At 45.5% G+C, this 23,422-nt stretch overlaps 1 protein-coding gene across 1 annotated transcript in view; it reads right to left on the minus strand.

The window, feature by feature from the left end:
- nek7 (NIMA-related kinase 7) overlaps positions 1-23,422 on the minus strand; it is a gene marked incomplete in the record, with an annotated part of 54,348 nt that overhangs the window by 24,669 nt on the left and 6,257 nt on the right. Inside the window, 1 exon segment of the mRNA XM_076278906.1 lies at positions 5,244-5,325. Coding sequence (XP_076135021.1) covers positions 5,244-5,297 — 54 coding nt within the window.

The raw sequence follows: 23,422 nt of genomic DNA on the forward strand, positions 1-23,422 counted from the left end.
CACTTCATTGTTATTTTTCTTGGTTAAACCTGACAGCTCAAAAAAAAAAAAAGTAAAAAAAGTGTGAGCCATGAGGATTGCCCTGTCCAATTAACACGACAGGGAAGTGTGTTTGTGTGTGTGTGTGTTTGTGTGTGTGTATGTGTGTATGTGTGTATGTGTGTATGTGTGTGTGTGTGTATGTGTGTGTGTGTGTGTGTGTGTGTGTGTGTAGGGGGGAGGTGGGCTACAGTGTGACACCATGTTCCATAATCTCTCCCTGGTGAGGATGCTAAAAGTGTCCGTATGCTTCGGGAAAAGTGCAGTGTCCCTCTTGGCTTTAATACATGTGAAGTTTTACAACAATCCAATCAGATATGATACAAACCTGACATCAAACAAACCACATACCCTTTGTTAGGCTATACCCTGATTATACCTACAAATACACATCCTATTGAATTGTCCTAATGAATATGAATTGATTGATTTTATGTATTGCCTTAAAACGTTTGTTTAACTGCTGAGCTTGGCAGGGATTTATAGGTATTTCCCAGAGATGTTTTTGTGGTTTGGGTGGTCAGAAATAGAAGCAGTCAGCATGACGTTTGTTGGCGCTGCAGCTTGGCGGCGTGGCGTGGCGGCGGGAGTAGCTTTCACTCTCCGCGCGGCGGCCTGCCAAGCGTCAGCGTGAGTCGCTGCAGCGCCGTGACAACTGCCTGCTGGGCGCCCGCTCGGGCTAATGCGTTGTGGCGGCGCGCTCACTAATCACACATTTACATATGCAATGACCTACATTTGCATGTCAGCTCGCGCCCTCCGTCCCCCGCTCTGTCCCCCGCCGTCCGACGCCGTCGCTGTGTGTGTGTGTGTGTGTGTGTGTGTGTGGAGGGGGTGGGGGTCAAGCCTCCCTGAAACACCGCACGCATGGCCTCCCAGGCCAAAGAGGAGGGAGCGGGGTGAGGGGGCGAAAGGCTGAGGGTTAGTGTTGTGCATGGAGCAGGGATGGGCAGGGTGAGTGAAGAGGGAATGGGGGTGTGGAGGGGTGTGTGTGTGTGTGTGGGGGGGGGGGTTTCGGTGGTTTTTTTGGCAGCCGAGGGGCCGATCTGCCAGCCGGCATTAGGAGTGACGCGGGGAGCTCGGGCATTATGCACTTCATTAGGGGTAATCTGTTTAACAGTGGGCAGTGTATGTAAACTTCACAGGCCATTTGCGGCACCTTTCCGCCCTCTGGCCTCGCCTTCAAAGGGCAGCGGGGGCTCGGCCTGACTGACAGGCTGTCGCATCCGCTGCCCTCGCCCGCCCGTCACACACACTCACACACACACGCAAGCAAGCCAAAGAGGACCACAACCAAGCAAGCACACACACACACACACACACACACACACAAGGGCACACAAAAAAGAAAAAAAACGTGTTTATGTCACTGGGGATGGTCATTCATTTGCCATGCCATTTGTACAAAATGCAGTTTGAGTCAGGAAGAGAGACTGAAAGAGCAAGAGAGAAAGAGAGAGAGGGAGAGAGAGAGAGAGAGAGAGAGAGACAGATAGAAAGAGAGAGATGGAGGGGGGTAAAGCACACATCACTCTGGGTCTCTCTTATGTGGTCATCTGTGGTATATGGCTGGTAACTGAGTGTGGGTGGTCAAGTCAAAATGTTTGACTCTAGGACAGCAACAGTAGTGACTGAGTGGAAATTACAGTCTACTTTTATGCATCACTTTTACATGTTCTAGTTTTGCTCTTTATTTTGCTGTTTCATAAAATAAACTGTACTGTATAGCACATTGCAAATTGCAAACTTGCAGATGACAGACAGCACTTCTAGTGTGTTTCTTTACAAGATGCTTGGTCTTAAACACACAACACAGCACATATAATAGGCCTGCTCTACTTGATACCCTCCTCGTCTACTGGTATCATTCACGCTGATCTTTCTGATGACGTAAAAAGGTTTAGTGATATATAGTGATATATTTCAATTAAAACTAACAGAGTAAAAAAAAATTCAATCATGCACAGTCATGACCACTTCAAACAAAACCAGAATCCAGACGTACCATAGTCTTTAGTCTTGGGAGACTGGCGCACTGTTTACAGTTTTTTTGACTGCTTTAGCTGAACGCGCTGGACATCGGTGGCTAAAACGGGAGCCTAGTAGGGCACCAGACACAAGATGCTGGGAATGGCTAGAAGGGAGAGGCAGGCTGGGTTGCAGAGGACCAGGGGAGAGGAGGAGGAAGTGTGTGTGTGTGTGTGTTGGGGGGGGGGGGGGGGGCTGGTTGGCATGCGTTAACACTGGGGGGTGGAGGGGTAGGGTGAGGGTGGGGGGCTGATGCCACTGATGACACGGGCACACACACACAGAGAGACAGGGCACCACTGGCCAACTGACAGCAGCCAAGTGCCAGACAGATGGATAGGGGGAAGAGAGAGAGAGAGAGAGAGAGAGAGAGAGAGAGAGAGAGAGAGAGCAGAGGACAGCGGAGAGGCAGGGCGAGCGGACAGACAGAGGCAGGAGGGGTGGGGGAGGGGGAAGGGGGGTTAGAGAGAGAGAGAAAGAAAGAAAGAAAGAAAGAGAGAGAGAGAGAGAGAGAGAGAGAGAGATAGAGATGGAGGTGTGATATGACAGCACAACACTGCCACTGGCTGCCAAGGAAAGGACAACAGTGAGCAGGAGGAGGTGCATTCACACAACAGGGGTGAAAGGGGGAGGAAAGAGAGAACGGGAGAGAGAGAAATATGGGACAGAGAGGGCAAAGGAGGGAAAGAGAGAAGGAGAGAGTGAGAAGGAGAGAGAGAGGGGCCAGGAGTTTTCTTGTTACCTTCCCTCTCGTCAGCTCACCGCCCTGCAATATTTATGCCCTCAGCCCTTGACGGCATCTCTGCGCGGCTGCGTGCCGATGAAAAAAAAAAACAACAAATCAAACAGCGCTTCGCACATTCACACAGAGCGCACAGGAAGGGTTCCTTCAGTCACAATCAGCGCCCACAACATGCCCCCAAAAATATCCGACCCCAAAAGCATTTTCAAACTCTCTCTTTCTATCTCTCTCTCTCTCTCTCTCTCTCTCTCTCTCTCTCTCACACCATCTTCCTCACTATCTATCGCTCTCGCTCATGCTCCAAACACACCCATTAAATATGCAAGTGGTGCCAACCACTCAAGGCAAGTATATATAGCTTATGCATATGCATCGCACCTCCCGGGACTTGATGCTATGATACTGCCAACGATGCAGCAACATTCACCCCGCTGCCTGAGCAATTCAGCCTCCTTGGCTTCTTCCCAGCAATGACACAGATCCAGGGAAGGGGAAAAAAAAGTCCCTGTGAGAGAGAAGGGGATGGGGTCTTTTTGAAAAGTCCTTGGAACTAGCAGGGGACCCTCTTCTTAGCCGGTCCTCAGTGCATAATGCACAAGTCTTCCTCCCTGTCAGCTTTCAATCTGGGTTTCACTCTAGAAGGCCTTGTTGGAGCAAGGTTGGTGCACGGAAATGTCAATTCTGTGTGATTGAAATCCCCGCCACCCACCCACCCACACACACACACACACACACACACACAGACACCCTACCCCATCCCACCAAGGCCCACAGAGCTTGAGAAAGTAAATTGGGGAAGTGCGTTTGGGGAGGTGCGTATGGAATCAGGTTCATTTCTCGTGCAGAATTTGATTCCACCTCATTGTTATTGAGATCTTGGAGAGGTATCCTTGAGATTCTATGAACATGGTCCTCCCCAGAGTTGCATAAAGTATTGAGATCCTGATGAGGGTAGAGGAAGAGAGAGAGAATGGAGAGAGAGAGAGACAGAGAGAGAGAGAGCGAGAGAGACACAGAGAGAGAGAGAGAGAGAGAGAGACAGAGAGAGAGAGAGAGCGAGAGCGAGAGAGACAGAGAGAGAGAGAGAGAGAGAGAGAGAGAGAGAGAGAGAGAGAGAGAGAGAGAGAGGATGTGCGGGGCGCATCCGAGCACACAGGCGCACCGGGAGGTCGGGCTCTCTGAGGCGCGATCGATGCGCACGCCGGCATCTCGGCAGCCGCGCCAACATCCACACGCGCTCCTCTCGCTGGCGCAGCGCCGTCCCGGCTGAGGGAGCCCAAACCCGATGCCAGCTGACTGGCCCAGAGCCCGTCCGAGCGTCTCGGCCGGATCCAATATGACCTCCTCTCCTCATCGCTGAACCTCTAATCTCCCTTCCCCTTCTCCACCTGCTTTACATTTTTTATTGATTGGACTCTTCCTCTCCTGCTTCTTCTCGTCTTCACATCTCTCTCTTTCCTCCTCTTTTTTTCCTCTCCACCTATTCCTCTTTCCACAAGCATCTGCAAGCATGACCTTCTCTCCTTTCTTTTTTCCATTCACCCTCTCCTCACTTTCTGTTTCAGCTCAGTAAGAGCCAAGGCCCGACTAAAAACTCACAAAGAGGATCTCATACAAACAACTAATAATAATTAGGCCTATGCTAACATCCATGACACACACAGCTTCTGTACATGTGGAGCTGTAAAAAAGTCTGCATAACGGTGCGTGCGTGTGTGTGTATGTGTGTGTGTGTTTCTTGTAGCGATGGAAAAGTAGGTTCGGCTTTGACGGAGGGCGAGAGCTGAAAGACTGCTGAAGAGTGAGAATGTAATTATCACCTTTATCCCCCCCCCCACACACACACACACAAACACACCCACACACACACACACACACACACACACACACACACACACACACACACACACACACACACACAGAAATAGCGGGTGTAGATGACCAACCGCTGGGTAGGCAGCAGGTTAGACTGACGGAGGCAATGCAGCGGGGTAGATGTGGATGTGTGGATGTGGCAGGGCGACAGGAGGAGAGCAGACCCTGCTGCATGCTGGGATAGGTGGAGGAGTGGAGGATATGGGCGGTGGGGGCGAGTAGTAGTGGTAGTGGTGGTGGTGGTGGTGGTGGTGGTGGTGGTGGGGGGTTCAAACAAGAGAAGACTTCCAGTGGCTTCAGCCTGGCAAAGCTGGAAGCCATCCAATTAGGACTTTTTATGCAGTGCGAGAGGGTGTGTGTGCCTGTGAGAGTGCAAGAGTCTAATACAAAGAAAGGAAGTGAACAAAGACAGACAGAGTGTATGCGTGTGTGTGTATGTGAGAGTGAGTGAGTGAGTGTGTGTATGTGTGTGTAGGGAGGAGGACACAGAGAGAATGAGAAAGAGAGAAGCCAGAGAGAGGGAGGGAAAGTGAACAGCGGAGGAGCCGACTGATCCTACCTCTGGCTGAAAAGCAGGGACTGCTTCCTGTTGACCTTGTGGCTCTGCGTTCATGTTGACAGGAGCTCAATCCCTTACACCCCTGCAGACAAAACACACACACACACACACACACACACACACACACACACACACACACACACACACACAAACACACATTAATACACTGCAACATAATAGCAACAACCATCTCTGTCTTTGTCCATCCCTAGCATCACAGTCGCACAGCAATATTATGGCCTACTGAGTCCACCCACTGCTGTTGTGGGTGACCTACAGTATAGGCCACAGTCAATCCCGCTGACTCAAATTTATCCCAGCCAAAATACAGAAGCCCTACTTGATTGCTACCGCTTAGATTTCACAGCTATGTAAGTCAGCGTGCTGCATTTTACGAGTTATCTTGATAAATAAAACTATTAAATGTGTTAAGACGTCAGAAGTGACAATGAGCATTTTAAATACGCATATAAAAATGTACCAGTACACAATCAAGTACAACTGAACTAAATAATGAACAGTGTTATCACCCAGTGTTGGCTCAGAAATAAAGGCCTATAGCACTGGCACTATAATGCACATAAGAATGCAAGAGGCAGGGAGCCGAGCGACGAAGCACGTGGATGCGGGGGATGGGAGGGCGTGAGTGTTTCCAGCGACACAAACAGACAGAGGGAATAAATTAGCTGACGCCGGTGACAGAAACGCAAATACAAAATACGCCTTGTGTTTCCTCGCATCCAGGAGAGGGGAGGTGTGCATGCACGCGTGTGTGTGTTTATGTGTGTGCGTGTGTGTGTGTGTGTGTGTGTGTGTGTGTGTGTGTGTGTGTGTGTGTGCGCACAACGTCGCGGAGGGGGCCTCGGCCCGAGCAAACGCGGCGGAGCCGTCAGAATTTTAATGACTCTGTCATGAGCAGCGTTCGTCTGTCACACGGCAACGCCTCACCTCGCCTCGCCACTGTCCCGCCGATCTGAGGGGAGGGAGTAGAGGGCTGGGGGGGCGAAGGGATGGGGAGTCTGCGCCCCCTCCTCCGCCACCACCAACCCATTTCGTTTGAAAAAGAGAGAGAGCGTTAAAAGGGGGGGGGGCTTACTGACTGAGACACCGTCTGTCTTGCAATGTATCTTTAGGACAATGGTACCCCCCCCCCCATGCCACACACACACACACACACACACACACACACACACACACACACACACACACACACACACACACACACACACACACACACACACACACACACACACACACACACACACACACACACACACACACACACACACACAGACCCCCTCGCCCTGGAGCCAATTAAAAGCTCTAGAAAGAGCCGCTGCTGGATGGTGAGACAGCAACGTCTCCAGAGCGGTGAAAAAAAGTCTGACTTAACAAAGGTTAATCATGTTAATTAAAGGAAAATACGACACTGTCCAGCTTTTAAGTGGCAGTGGATGCAGTTTGGACTTGTTGTTGTTGTTTTTTTTTTTTTAACTGATCAAATTCACAGGACTACTCCAAACTGCTTGCCTCCACTTCTACTTGCACACTTCTACTGTTGCTTTCAGTATTCACTGTATTACAAGATACAGAAACCTAAATAGGAATAGATTTACTGGCCAGTAAAACGAATACTGCAATACACTCAATGACAAATGCATCTAAAAGTACAGACTTAAACACGATAAAACACAATGAATTTAATCTAAGAGGCCTTGAAGCAAAGGATTTAGATGGCACTGAGTCTAGTCATGCAATCTCAAAGGTATTCTGCTGAGGGGGCATTCTAGCAGAAAATCATTCCCTGTAGACCCTTTCAACAATAAAAACAAAAACAATGCTTGAATGTTCTATTTGGTTCCCAATCTACTTCCTCTGCATCTGCATTAAGATAATGTTAAAACGGAAGCCTTGTGGGGCCAACTATGATGCTGATAATGGAACTCTCTTGAAAGGGTCTGTAGCAAAGATTCTAGAACAGAGCTCCGCTCTAGAATCTTTGGTCTGTAGGTTCCCAGCGTGATGAAAACAAAAAGACAGAACCATGGATAATTCAGTCGCCATTCTGCACACTTAAAGGGCCTATTACACCACAGACAGCACCCCAGCCCGCTTAAAATCTTTATTTTTCCATGGCACCAGGAGTTTATTGCACCATGAGGATATAGGCAGTCCAGGCGGTCTGCTCTCTCCATTCCGCTCCCTCACATGCTAAGGACCAGTCTGGGTACTTGCTAGTAGTGCACATGATGGGCAGGCAGTTCCTCGGTGAGAAGATTGGGATTACAGCTGAGCGCTGACGGAGTGAGAGCTTAGGGCTCTGCAGTGTGTGGGCGCAGTCGACTGCCCTGTCTTGTCATTTGACTGAAGCATCGTGGGAAGAATTGGGCCTCTCTGGCAGCTTTTTGCACCTAGCTTTGGTTTGCATCAGGTTTGGCATTGCTAGCTTCACCACACTCCTCGCCACACACACACACACACACACACACACACACACACACACACACACACACACACACACACACACACACACACACACACACACACACACACACACACACACACACACACACACACACACACACACACACACACACACACACACACACACACACACACACACACACACACACACACACACACACACACACACACACACACACACACACACACACACACACACACACACACACACACACACACACACACACACACACTTGGCATTTTCATTTATTGATGGTAGGCCATAATTTTGACAACTAGTCAGTGGTTTTGAGATAAGGTGCCAAGAGGTCCATCTAACATCTTAAAAATCAAATAGTAGGTCTAAGAGGATGGACTCAAAATCGCTGAGCATTCACGCAACGACCATACATAATATGAGACTGCATGTGTGCAAAAGAATACAAATTAATGTATTAATGTACATTGATTCAAAATATAATTAAAAATGTCTTGGGGTCATCAACACAAAAGCATCTCTACTCCACTGTGTGAAATTGCCTTTTTGTGGTTGTGTACAAATCCTCCATTTACTTCCATTCCTCATGTGTGAGAAGGAGAGCTCATAATTTCCTCTCAAACAGGGATCAGCAAGGGACCAGAGGTCCATGAGAAAGATCCAGCCATCAGACAAACTCGGTGCCATTAGACTCTCCCTGGCCTTTCCTTGCCTGCAGAGGCCGCTTGGTGTAATACCATCAAAGCACAGTTAGCCAGCTGCCCCACTCACCCTCTCATCTCCAACCAACACCCCCACCACCGCCACGAACCACCCCTCTTCCCCCATCTCCCCCGCACAGGGAGCCAACCCCAACGGAGCCTGGGGGGGGTCTTCACCTCCCTCCAGTTCGTGTCTCCCCCCACTTCCAAAAAAACCCTCACCTGGAGCAAGCCTCGTTAGCATAATGTGCTATTTTACAGAGAGATGGTGTACGATCGTGAGTGGCTGCAGTTCATCTTTAATCCTCATTTCCTGTCTTCTTCTGCATAATTCATTTAGGATAAGGAGAGGGAGTGAGAGAGAAGGGGGTAAAAAAATGAATGGAAGAGGGGGAAAAAAACAAGGATCAAGAAGGGTGAGGATAATCCTATCCTAGTGAAAGTGTTAGCCGGACCCTGCTGCTGAAAACGGTGTCTGATCCGGCGCTACACACTTCACAGAGTATAGTGGCATCTCGGCAGGACAATGCATATAAGGATGGAGTGATGAGGCTTCGCTGTTTAAACTTCTCAAACGATCCGTGGCAGAGAGAAACAGAGCAACAAAGAGTGCAAGAGAGGGAGATAGAGAAACAGTAAGAAGGGGAAATATGACAATCTCCGGGTTGGATGAAAACCGGGCAAATCAAAGTGCTCTTTGAGCCTTAGGAAACAGTGGAAGTTATGTCCATGATTATAAGAAATGGTGAAAACCTTTGAGTTTGTGTTTTTTTTTCTTCTCCCCTTTCCTCACTCTCCCTCTCTCTTCACCCTGTCTTCTTCTCCATGAAAGGTGGTGGTACCATCTGATCGTCTTGCAGTCATTTGAGCCCTTTGAGTGGGGAAGAGTCTAATGATGGAAGGGTCGGATATTAAAGTAGCACATTCTCCAATTTATTTTAATCACTAACAGATATCATTAGCTGCTGAGTGTGCACCATCAGAAAAAAAGACCAATTACACCTCTCCGCAACTATGGGTCTCTGTCTTCTAAGCTGGGGATCTAAGATCAACCACATATCTGGCTGGGGAATCACTGCGTTTCGATATCAGTCAGGAGCCCCTAGTTCAGACCATTTCTTTGTGAAAGCTTTGAAATAACTAATGTCAGTTAGTTAATTATTTCTTCTACTCCACCTTTGTTAATATAATGGGCATAGTAGGTAAAATAAAGTGAAACCTATGACATAACTTCATAATCATGGATTTGGGAGGAAGCTACATACCTGTACTGTGCATTTAATGGTGCAAAGATAGATCTTTGATACAACAACATACATTGTGACCCCAGAGATGTGAACAAACAACTGATTACTGTAAGACGGAGGATTAAGACGGATTAAACCATACCTTAGCCAACCACTAAATCCAAGGGCAATCTAAACTCCCTTTGCTTAAAGGGACACCAGGCAAGCCTGATGCTTTTTCTTTACGAAACTCCCCCTCGCTCGGTCTGAAGCTCTTTTCCTTTTCTTTGCGTCTTCAGTCAAGGGTTTTCGCTGCTTCTTCGCCGGCTCTGCCATTATACACACGTTTGCAACAATCTCTAGCGTTTCATTAGCCTGCTTCTGTGCTGTAAACTGATCCTGCTTCGGTCGGCGGGTAGGATACACCGAACTTGCAAGTGGGATATTATTCCTACAGTCAGTAGGGGCGGGCGAGAGAGCCTTCATTCATGAGTCATTTAACCATATACCGACTTACGAAGATGATTAATTAACACAAAAATGTTGCCTGGTGTCCCTTTAAGGAGTTCATCTTTAGATAAGATTCTAAAGAAAGCATAGTGTTATTGACCATCACTCACAAGGGCACTTAATAAAAAAGAAGGGGAAAAAAATACACCTACGCAAGCAAAGAAAACCTATGTAAAAAAATGCAAAAGGCTTGCCAACAAAAGACGGCACTCTTTATTTTAAAATTCTCCTCATTTATTAAGGGCGGAGAAGAAAAAAATAATCGTTGAGGTCCCTTTGGGAGCACCGGAGCCAACAATCCATATTTTCTTCACAGGGACTATTTTTTCACTTCCAGGTTTTTATAGGGTAATGATTATTTCCCAGCAGAAGTAAATAGCACAGCAAAAGCATCCACTGCATGTGAGGGCCCAACTTGATAAATGTCCCAGCCCCTCACCCCTCATCTCCCATAATGCAGCACTCTTACAACACCATAAAGTAGCCCTCTTCTGCACAGAGGCCTGCACAGATCTCTGCCTCTCGGCCCTAAAACTCTGGCTTAGCCTCGGTTTTCACCACCTTAAAAATTAGCCCTCATCATCCAAATCAAAGACGATTCCTCTTTAATAGTCCTAGTCCAAGTCCACATTAAAGGGTGTTTTACCAAAAAAATATCTGACTGATCTAAAATACATGTCAAGATCCTTTTTGCAGGCTGTCCTGGTTATTTTTCCCTTACTTACACAGGTATGCTAGTTGTGGCTCCATCTACAAACTAGTCCTAGCAATAGCAATATGGATGGAAGATTCCAGGCCATACAAAAAGGTTTAAGGGATAAATGTTAAATTAAGCGGAAAAGTTGGATATGTCAATATACCATACACACTGAATAAGCTGAGGACAGCCACAGATAAACTTCCCAGGCGTGGGGAGTCTTGGTGCATCATTAAATGCCATGTTGTCAGCCTCCACATTGACTGTCTTCTACATACCCTTTTCAGGACTTCAGCTGAGGAAGTACCTGCTGAAGTACCATGCCATTATGGCAGTGTCTCTTTTCAATCTCAGTCAGGATTTTTTTTTTCCTGGTGGAAGGGGGGGGGGTTGTCCTCTCTGCCCCTCTTGCTCTCCTCCTCCTCCTCCTCCTCCTCCAGCATCCCACACAAACCGCTACCATTGAGCTCCGGGGCTGAAGTGCATGCAGGTGTCACGCTTTCTCCTCCTCTGCCTACTCCAGAGGAGCTGGCAGACCGCTAAAGGCCCTGGCCACCTTACAGCCCCATTGTCCTGCCTCGCACGAGGACCAGCATAACAAGCTCTGTTTTTTTTTTTTTATTTAAAAAAAAAAAACTAATTTCTTTCATCCACCGCCCTCCCTGAATTGCCCAGCCCCGGCAACCTGTCTCCTGTCAAGGGCTTTCGCTCGAGCGCTGTCAATTCAGCAGGTGGTTTACAGCAGAAAAAAAACTCTACGAAGGCCGGTTAGCGCTAATTAATCTGGACTGGATACCAGCCCCTCAGCCCCACTGCTGTTTGATGTAGACAAAGCTCATGACTACAGAGAGTCCTGCTCTTAAGAAAGATGCAAATGATTTATTGTACGTCCTGAAAGTAGACCGAACTCTGTGCCTTTTGTCTGAGAGAAAGACTCATCTTAAATGACAGTAGATGAAAACGAGCATCTCAAACCTGTCTTGTCCTGAGTCTTCTTTTTTTCTACCAGTTTTCTTTTCAATGAAAGGTCTCAATACTTCAATATGGTGAAGCCTGGTCAAATTTAAATGGCATTTTGTTCTGTATGCAAGTCACACAATGCCCTCAGGTATTGATTGAACGTCAGCATTTCAGACTGATAATAATTTGAAATGCTTCTCTTCTCAATCTGAAGACCTCATATTGCTGCAAGGGTGTAGCACTAAGAGCTGACAAAACATTGGCAGTATGAGGCAGCACCTCCTCTGTTGCTTAAGGTGATCTGCAGACTCCACATGTGGAGCAGCACATGCAAAACAGTTCATTTGCTGTGAATATAAACAGGGTCTTGCATGTGCTGTGAATATAACAGGCCTACTGTAGCCTGGTCCAACTTCTGTCATCTTTGCCTCTTTTTTTTCCCTCTTGTGGAGGCTACAAAATGTTCGCCTAAGACTGCAATGTGCAGTGGAAAATATGACCAATGGTGCCTGTGATCGCAATGGACAAGATTTAGGATTATTAAGTATCAGAGCCCATAGTTCTGACAGTGATGTGACTGTATTTGCCTGGAAACAACAGTCTGTATTTTCTGTTCCAGAACAGGGAGTTTTAGGTGACCATAATGACAGAGAGGGTGTCCTAAACACCCATGGGTTTACTTGGAACAGACTGAGAGGGGGGAAAGCCATATATTGCAAGGGTCATTGGTGGTGTGACACTAATTCCATGAGGTGCACCGAGAAATCCACGTTCAGCAACATGTGCTCAAGCGATTCGTTTTAGCTTGCGTAACCCAAGTCAGAAAACAATCGATATGTCTGCAAAGGCCTCTTTAAATGTTTTATGTACTCTCACACTCTTGCCTAGAATCTCCATTTCCAGAGAGTGCTTCATGGCATAATGTGTGGAGTCAAGTCCAAGTTCCAGACCAAGGTTCCATGCCTGTAACACCCACAAAGCCATTTGTGAAGTCACTCGTAGGGGCCGAGCGTTGTTGTTCCGTGACATTGCTCAGCGAAGTATATTTAGGAGCTGTGAACTTTTGGCTGCATGAAATGGGACAAAACCCTCAGCTCTTGTGGTCTAATGAAGGGCTTATTCGTTAGCCCATGTCACTGACCACCAAATTATCACAATGCACCCCCTCACCACAATTGGATGTGACAACTGGCACCGCCGGGCTAGGTCCCTGTTATTTGTATCAGCTCGAGGGGCTTCCCACTAACTCCAGTCATGCTAATAGGAGCCTACAGGGCTGTGGATCTCCACTTTGCCCCTGGCTGTCTCCTTTCTCAGCTCGGAGAGACGCGATACCATGACAACAAATTCCACAGCGAACTGCCAATCACCACAAACTTTAAAAAAAAAAGATGTTATTTTTAAAGCCGAGTGGCTAGCAGAAAGCTGTTGCTGTCTTTTTTTCCTTTTCGTTTTCCCCTCTAGTCTATACCTATTTATGATGTTTTTCCATTACACTTTACAGTGAATGGCTTTATCTGTCAGCAGCATATGTTAGTGTTGAGAGTTGACGAGAAGCACATCCGTGGCACTGGGTATTTTCGTGCAGCACGAAAGGTTTCTGGAATTTGTTCCTCTGCGGTAGATGGCAAACATGAAACTCAGGGATCAGTCGCAGCTTAGCAGCTTTCTTTGTGAGAGCGGGGATGAGCACAGACGTGCTGAGCTTACGCACTCCCGAGCTGATTTACTGAAAATGTATAACTAATGCTGGGGCACTTTAAATAACATATCCTCTTCGAAGGCAGAAAGGCAGAAATAGGGAAAAAAGCAAATGGAAGGCAGACTTAAATCATGAAGGGATAAATCGATCATAATTATGATGGCTAACGTTAAACTTTATCCTGAATACATTAAGATACAAGTTCAGACAGGTAAAAATATATTAAATAAATATCTCTTAATTACATCTCTGCTTGTTCAGGAAGTCCTGTAGTGTTTCATGGCCTCTTGCTTTTTAAAACCACCTCTGGTATAATCACCAGGAAACCATTAGTAGGACATAATACATTATAGTCATTACTTATGACATGTGTGAAGTACAAAATATACCTTTGCTTATAGCTAGCTTTTTTTTCTTAGGGACGACCAACTGCAGCTTAACATGGTAAATGTACCTTTGCATTGTGTGTTATAGAAGCTTAAATTGTTTTTTAAAATCTATGCTAGTAAGAAATTCTAAAACAGTCAAAGGTGGGACCTTACTAAAAACATCAGCTATAGAATTTTGGTGTATAAAATTGTTGTCTTTTGGTTTTCAAGGCAGGACAACAGATCAAAATATGTCTCACTGACAGGGGCACCACTGCTAACTTCTGGCACCTGAAAGGAATTACCCAGTCACTGTCATAGTTATATCAGGTGGCTTGATGAGTGAGAATTGTTCCTCTTTTCCTTTTTTCTATTTAGACAATTGCCCTTTTATGCTTTTGTTGACTATCATTCTTTGCTTTTGTTTATGTAAAGCGCATTAAATTACCCGTGTATGAAAGGCGCTAAGTTATATAAATCAACTTTCCTTGCCTTGCCTCAACAGAACAGAATGCTGATGAAATTCTTTAATTTGGTACATAAAAGTTATTCAGAGAGCCCGATGATGCCCACCATTGTGTTGAAAGCATTACGGCTAGGTTTTAAATCTCTTTTTCTGCACTTGCAGGGATTTCAATGAGACTACCTCACAGTGGAAAATTTTAAGTAAACTTATAACTGTTAGAAATAAAAAACGTATGACTTGTTCCAAGACTAATGGGGATATACTATACAATATAGAAGGATTGCTTATTTAATATACAGCTGCTCTCAGCAGAGGTGCTCAAGAGTGGGGGGGTGGTGGCCTTTATGAGACTCCCGCTTCATTAGTGTCCGATGATGGATATCATAGTGCATTTTTTTATGTGCATGACTGTCATTCCGAGGGACTCTTAACCACAGATGGTGAATGAGACACGGTGGGGGGTCAAACCTGGACACCCACAAAATCCTAATCAACATTGAAGGATGCTACTTGAGCAAAACATCACTTTCCTTTTCTTACCTCAGTGCTACATGTGAACACCATTGTTTTGTTGTTATAATTTATCTATTTCTGCCATACTTTCATTTTTTAATTGACCATGCTATGGCTCTATATTTTTCGATTTACATTGAAGTCTTGGACGATTGTGCAAAAAAATGGGGTCAACTTCAGGTCAAGGCAATGGATCAGACAGCCTCAGCAGTGACAAAAACTACAACAGAAATGGAAATGATACACATAGGAGGTAAGTAATCATCCTCCACACGGAGGAATCATTAAAATGTTAAGCACCAAGCTTCCAAAAGCCAAGGCTGTCTGTTTGTACCCCCCCCCCTGCAGAGCACGCTCTGAGAGGGAGGGGAGGGGCTAACGGGGATGTGGCATGCTGTGCTGTCATCGGCTCGGTCCATTGAGGTTGTTTATCGTTTTTATTTGGGGTGGAGGGGGTGGGCTTGGGCTGGTTGTCTGATGCTCTTGCACTACATAGCTACTAACTAGCACCAGATCAGAGGGCCCCCAGGGGCCCAACAGCCCGTCGCCTCATCCACCACCCGCCGCACACATTCAGGGTCTTCCCCCTTCTTTCAACTGCAAGAGAAGGCAGCCTTACCCCCATACACTCTTCCACAACTCCAGGACTCATCAAAACTCCTCCGGTATCCACAAATTAGGGATGGGCTCTATTGTATTGTTCTCGATATACAGATTGAATTCCTCCCCATGATAAGAATTTGTAATATCGCGACATTAACAATATTGGTTAAGGACGTTTATGTGCTGCAAGATGGGCAGCTCACATGTAGAATGAGAACCAAGATGACTAAATGCTGAGTTCAAACTGTAGACAAAGAAGAAGAGTTCATTGCTGATGTTGGTCAGGATCAAGTTGAACTTTTTTGTGTTTTCAAGATTTTCAAGACTGTAAGAAGTCTGACAGTGACAGAAAACAGTAATAAATAGTACTATTTTCATTTTGTAATTTCTATTGGAGATTGTCAAAATTAAGCAAATGTAATTCGCTGCCGCTAGGGGCGCGTCTAGATTTCTAGGCTAGCAAAGAGCAGCTTCTTCCCAAACATTTAGGCTGCAGCGTGAGACACCATCTTAAATCATCAAAAGTCATATTGTGATTCATTCACTTTGGCATTCCAAATGCTGGAACATTTCCAAATAATTTCCACAACTCACTTTATCAAAACATATTTGCTAATACATTACCAAAAATCTTCACATCTTCACATCACATATTTTCATTGGAGTAAACTACACAAAAGACTGATTCACAAAAGTACGACTGATCAGCAATGCCACTTCCTTTGGGCCAACAAAGTTGAGCTATACCAAAAGATGACTCATATGGCTCTTAAAGAGAGCCAAGTCAAGGAACCAACCAATAGTAACTAGTAACACAACTCAAAACATTTCCACAGCTTTGACTCAGCAAGTGACATAATTCATCATCCGGCGAATTCCTTCTGGGATGCTGACGTAGTCTTGCTGGTCACCACATGTTCAGAGGAGAGCGCTTGACAAACTGAAAGCACAGGTGTGATGAGTAACATTCTTTATTTGATCAAGTGTCAATACTGAGGGCCAGATGTACGTACATTTGCGAACGTAACGTTATCAGCGTCATGGACAAACCGCAGATTGCGAACGCTGACAGACCCAAGTTTCCGTCGTATTTATATCAATCGTTCAATCCTTGGTGTAAACTGCGACTTTCGCTGCCTCTCTCCGCCCATAAACGCAATTTACGAACGTCCACAACTGAATGGCAGAGCCTACAAGCGCAGTTGAATGAAGTTAACTGATGACAACATTAAAAAGAATCAAACGTTTAGCGATCATGAAATAATACCATAGATGATAAGATGTCAACAAGCAGGGAGATAATGAAGATCAGTAGTTCTACTCAAACTACAAGAACGTCGGCTATGGAAGATTGGTCAAATCTAGCAAGTAGGAAAGTTTAAGTGAATGACGTGAAAGGGAAAGTAAGACATTCGAAAGGCCAACGAAAGTTAATGTTGCCTTTGATAGTACAAAGACTGGTGCTCTAAATAGCAATTCAGTTGTCTTTGAAAGGTTCTCTTATTGACGCATTGAACTTTGGATTTGGATTAACACCTGCTTTTACAAGGCGGAACTATTTAGGCGCAGAATAGACGTGCGCTTTGTACATACCGCGGAATACATTATTAGGCGCTCTTTACTCTTCCCCTCCCATCTTTTTACGCTAAACTCCCACTTTCCCCTGGATCCTCCCATGAATGCATATGCATTACATGAAACACGCAATCTGCCATTTTCAGCTCCCGCGACAGGCAGTTTGTGCTTTTACATCATTGCGGCCTGTTTGTACATACCTCGCAATGATTTTACATGCACGTTGCGAAAGAAATACGCCTGAAGTGGGCGCAAAAGCGTTAGTACATCTGGCCCTGAGTGTCAAGCAAGCTGTGAGCTATAAGGAAACACTGGCATGAACAAAGTCAGACAGACAACTTAGTCCTCTTTGTCTTCGCTTGGGGAGTTTCTCAGTAAAGTTGAATATGTAAAAAATGTTAATGTCACCTTGGAAAGAACAGCATATTTCCTAAAGATATAGTACAGGACTCTCAATCACGCTGACCATTTATGAATTGGTCAAAAAGTTGATATTGAGGCAGTTCAGTCATATTTCGACCCAAAGACATGCAGACTCTGTGGTGACAGACTCTCAGTTCAAAGAGGCCCGACTGCTTTCATCTGTGTTTTTTTATTTATTTAAAAAAAAAAAGAAAGAAAGAAAAAAAAAAACAGGCACACCACCAGTCGGTGCCATCTGCCTTTTCCCCCAAATGCCATCGACTTCCAAGACTGGCGCGGCACGCTACATGGACTCCATGCAATGTGTCCTGTTTACAGCGGCCAGCATGCTGTGCTGTAAAATACTCACTGTTAAACTGTCAGCCGTGCTGGACACCCGCCCAACACGCACAGCATGATGGCTCTGCAGCCCTCTCCAGCCTCACGTGCAGACCCTACCCCCCCCCCCCTCCCCTCTCTACCCTCCACCTCCACCTCTACATCCTCACATCCACACCCATTCAGCCCCAACACCATTCCCAGCATCACCAACGCCAATGACAGCCCGTCATTTGAATACAACCCTCCGAGCACCCTGTTCACCCAAGACCCATTACTGCTCCACTCCCACCCCACTCTCAGTTTTAAAAAAAAAAGAGAAGAGAGAAAAAGCCTTCGGTGGGAGCTGCTCAGATGCCCTGCTGGCTTGCGGGTCTGGCTGGCTGCAGACATCTGTAAAGTATTTTTATACACTGCCCCACAACCGCACTGGCAAAGGTCTCCCCAGTTCCAGCTTGGCATGACTTCTGAGGTGGGGAGAGGAGAGGTCTGTGCCGAGGCTACTTCCTGCCGCTTCCAGCAGGCTTGTTTGTTTTCACTGACAGAGTGTGGGGTAGGGGTAGTGGTGGGTTGGTGTGGAGGAGGCAGAATTGGGGGAGGGGGGCAGTGGGGGCACTGCGGAGGCTAGGGGCAGTGCTCAGAGAACTCTGGACCAGGGGGATTCTTGTGGCTTGCTTCGGGGCTCGGCAGGCGCCGCGGGCCAAATTGAGCTGCCCTGCATCCCGTATCCCAGCAAAGACTGGGGGGGGGGGGCAAAAAGCTGTCCGACTTGGCTTGTTCAAGAGCTCTGAAACAAACACTGCCATAGCTGGCACCGAGGAAGAATGCGGAAAAGAGCCGCACAAACAGACAGACAGACAGAGACACTGCCTCATCTAAACATCTTCCAGTACCCACATACATACACACAAAATGTAAAAGACACATGCATAAATGTAAAGAGACAAACAAACACGTTCCAGGCCCCTGATCTTGGCTGAAACATTAACACTCATTTGCAGGGAAGTTGCAGTAAACACTGATGGCATGCCACTGGAGACACAGGCATTTGTTTTATGATGGCTTTCCTTTAGCACTTTCTCTCCTCTCTTTTCTTTTCTGGGCACAAATTCATTGTGCCTTTCGTCTCATTTTGTGACAAATTCGTTCTGTCACTGTCACTGTTATTGTGTTTACAGTGGCATATGTGTCTTGTAATAATTCCATGAAAGTGGATTCATATCCTGGGGGATTTGTAGTTATATATAATCAAAAGAGATCAAGGGGAAGGAGGATAGAAGAAGGGAGGGGCGGTTATAAACAACTACAACTGCAACTACACACACACACACACACACACACACACACACACACAAAGAGAACATCATGGTGAAAATTGTTTGTGCTTTCTGAACATCCTTCCAGCACTGTTCACATTATGCCAGTGTGGCTTATATGTGGCAAGGAACCTCTGGGTTGGAGGCGCTGCCAATGGTTGCGGTGTCCCATGAGGTGACCTATATCATGGAGACATATGACTCACGGGAGCAGTAGCACAGCCAACATGGACTGCATGAAGCCGCCACAGTTTAGAGACACACAGTAGCACATCATGTGTGGTAAGTATAAGTATAAGTATATATACTCTTTTGATCCCGTGAGGGAAATTTGGTCTCTGCATTTATCCCAATCCGTGAATTAGTGAAACACTCAGCACACAGTTAGCATGGATCAATAGGCCCATGGTTCTTTGGTTCATACTACAGGCAGAGTGATCACTCCTGGTTCAGACGCACAATCTTCCTCAATTGGTCTTCCTAAAACATGTCGTTGCTACTTTCACTTCCTTAATCTCAAATCTGTCAAAAGGGGCTGACCAGCATACTGGAAATGGGAAGATGTGGCCTTATAATGGTTACAAGTAATATCTCCATGATCATCAGCTTGATATACAGTAAATGAAAGTACTACTTAAATCTGGATCTTCTGGTCTCTAACAAGCTTCTACAAAACAAATCAATATAGGCTATATGCCAGGACACACTTAACTGGTTTGACTAACATACATTAACTGCTTATTAATATGGTATCATGATTCATGATCATAAACCAGGCCTACTGTCTGGATGTAGTTGCTGGATGTTACTTCAGAGCAAACAGTCTGAAAAGTGCAGGGTTTTGAGTCAACGAGACGTAAACTGTTGCCACTTTGTTAGCTCCAGTGGTCTAGCCTAAATATTATTTCTATTTACAAACCATGTTTGTCTGGTATGGGGAGATGTAATGGTCTCTTCAATTAGACAACACTGTGGCCAAAAAGTATCCTCTAAACTATCAAGTTTAGCAAACTGCACGCATACTTGGTGGAATTTTACAACCCATTGCTCTGTGGGCTATAATTATCCTTTTGAGTGTGGAGCAGAAAGTGAAGCAGGTCAGATTCTGCAGGAGCTCAGACAAGAACTAACTCCAAACAATCTACGTTTTCTTGTTGACAAGGACCCAGGCACAAAATCAGTAAAAGTATAACAGATACTGCGGAGCAACTAATAAGTGAAATTTGTAAATGATTCACCATAATCATCAATGTCTGCTAACTGAAATAACTAATTTATAGCATCAGGTTTGTTTTCATAACACTAACAGAAAACAGTTCAGATGTGTCTGTATTTTACACTAGAAAGCCATTCTATGTCAGAAAAAAGGAGTTATCGGAGCTAACAATTAGACATAATGTTAAGACCTAATGTGTAACCTAATATAACCAATGTCCTGGGTTAGGACGACTATTTTCTTATGCTCTCTTGTTTTTTATGAATTTCTATGGGTCTTGTGTTTCAATGAAATAACATTTTAAATATTTAAGAACTGGGTACAGGGGTTTAAAAACTAATTAAGTAATGGTTCTCAAATGTCTATAGCTCTCTCAGACAATGACCCTTGGAACTTGTCATGGACACATCAGGTTACATGTTCCTAGACACACCTGTTGCAAACAGTAGATGTTCCTGTCCAAAACAGTCTTTTGTTTAAGCAACTTCTTTCATCAAAAAAATCAGCTCTGACGCTTCCTACTAATGTGGAATTTTGCTAATGTATTAAAAAATAAAGCACTGAAACATCCCTTTTAACATTCCAACATTTAACTTAGTACTTGTGTAAGCACCTGTAAAATTGACGTTTTTCAGTATGCTTAATATGCCTTTTGTTTCTGTATGAATTTACTACATGTACCAGAGTGCTTTGTAATTTACTTGCTTCTGTGATTTACGACATTCTATACATGAGAACCAATCAAATGTCTTTGTTTGTTTTGCTTTTATTTGAATTGTTTAAGCAGCCAATCATTATCTGTTATTTGTTTATGCCCGCGAAATCGCGGGTAATGTGAGGGTTCCATCTCCTCAGTGAGTAGAAGGCTCGTGAGTTCCAGTCTGCCCGGAGTAAAGAGAGGTCACTGTTTCTCCTGCTCCTCCAGTGCTGTTCGGTGGAGACTTAGCGGTGCTTTTATGTACCCCGGCCCACGAACAGTGAACTGTGCGAGTGGGTCACGTTCATTGTGATCGATTTGAAGTGGACTGGCTTCGTGTTTCTCGTCGGGTTGTTGTTCAACTTGAGCTTACTGTTTCACTAGTGCTACAGGTCGTTAGCTACTAGCTACTCTAGCTCTAGCTCTTCTAGCTTTTCCTACAGAGACAAACTCGTTTATACCTCCGGTGCTGGACCCACCGGAGCTACCCGACCCTCTGAAGGACGACTGTTACCTCCGGTGCTGGGCCCACCGGAGCTACACCTTCCCCAGGACGACTGCTTCTCCGCCAGTGCTGAGCCCACCGGAGGACCAACCGCCCTGCTACTGCTGGTGTCGCTAGCTACGTTGGCTAGTTCAAGGCAGCTGCTTGCCTCCCGTCTGCACCTGGACAACGGTCGTCGGTTTGGCTGAGTGAAGTGAAACTGTTCGTTCGTGAGTACACTTACACTGACACACACACACACTCGGTCTCCGCCACGAGCGACCGGCGAGTTCGGACGGGCATTGTAGCGGTTGCTACCCTGCCTTCAGCTCACAGAGCTGACTCCAAAGAGCACCAACGAGCTCCAACGGCAAGCGCTTGGGGGTTATATCTTGCTCATTGTATATTGTCTCCATATGGTGGTTTATCTGTGTTACCGTTACCTTTTACACGGTGCATTACTGTCTGTAACTTATATATTGTATTGTTGTTTTCTCCACACTGGTGTTTAGCCTAAGCTAACATGGTAACAGCTAGAACCGTTAGTGCTATCATTACTGTCTGTTAAGGTTTACGTAACGTTCAGCGGTAGGTTCCCTTCAGAGTGAATTGTTTGCTCGCAAGTCTTGTCCAGGTTCTGTAACATTATAACTTTGTCTTCTTATTGAAGCTCTTTATTAAACTAGATGTACCGCAGAGCGGTACAAAATATGACCGCCGCCCAGTCCAGCACATGTTTTCCACAAAAATAAGTCATGCTGAAAGGCATATACTGTATGATTCTAACTGTCTCACTGAATTGCATTATGCACACTCAATTCTCACTGGTATCTACTAGACAACAAGTACCAAAACATGATTAGTTCATAGATTTCACATGTAAAATACATTTTATACAACCCCACCCCCATCTTGCCTGTTCATAATTCTGAGAAATTCTTGAATTGTGTGCATGTGTGCGTGTACATGTTTATGTTTATGTGTGTGTGTGGGTGGGTGTGTGTGCGTGCATGTGCATGTGCTTTTGTGTTTGCCTGTTTATGTGCCTGTGTGTGTGCATGTGCATGCATGCGTATATATGTCTAATGTGTCATACGTAGGATTACTGTGAATGTATGTGTGTGCGTGTGTATCTGTTTATGCACATGTGTGCATATGGAATGGGTTTACATGACCCCTGGAGGCAAACATACGCAAAAAATTGGTCATCCTAGGCCCTACGGTTCACAAGATATTCACAGAAAACTGTGTCTGCCCTACCCTCCTTTCGGGGGGTCCAGTCCAGCGGGGGGGCTACAGATCAAAACGAAAAACGATGGTTCCATGCTATCCATGTGGGGTTACATGCCCACCAAGTTTTGTGTACCCTGGTCTTTCAGTGTCCCGGGAATCCTTGTTGGTGTACGGTCACTAAATGTACACATAAATTATTTTATTTTAAGGCCCCCCATGAACTAAAGTCCACGAAACTTGGCATGCATTCGGAGGGTGTCATAATGATCCTACACTTTCAATTTCGTGCAGTTTTGACCATGTCAGCCAGAGATATTGTGATAAAAACACCTAATGTTTTGCTTTTTAATTTTTAACTAGGTGGCGCTATACATGAAATAAGTGGTAATGGGATAGGTTGACATGCCTCCTTAAGACCAACATACAAAAAAAAGGTGGAGCTCCTAGGCCCTACGGTTCTCGAGATATTCACAGAAAACTGTTTCCGGCCACCTACAGGCCAGTTGGTGTATAGTAACATAAATTAATTTATTGTGTGGCCCCCCATGAACGGAATTCCACGAAACTTGGCGTGCATTCAGATGGTGTCATAATGATCCTACACTTCCAATTTCGTGCAGTTTTGACTATGTTAGGTCACAGATACCTGTGATTACAACACCTTATTTTTACTTTTTTGTGTTTAACAAGGTGGCGCTATACATGAAATG

Source organism: Alosa pseudoharengus, unplaced genomic scaffold (assembly GCF_046254945.1).
Source record: "Alosa pseudoharengus isolate Yale_2024_CS ecotype anadromous, Long Island Sound unplaced genomic scaffold, YU_APseudo_1.1 YU_APseudo_1.1_scf_11, whole genome shotgun sequence".
Taxonomy (NCBI): domain Eukaryota; kingdom Metazoa; phylum Chordata; class Actinopteri; order Clupeiformes; family Clupeidae; genus Alosa; species Alosa pseudoharengus.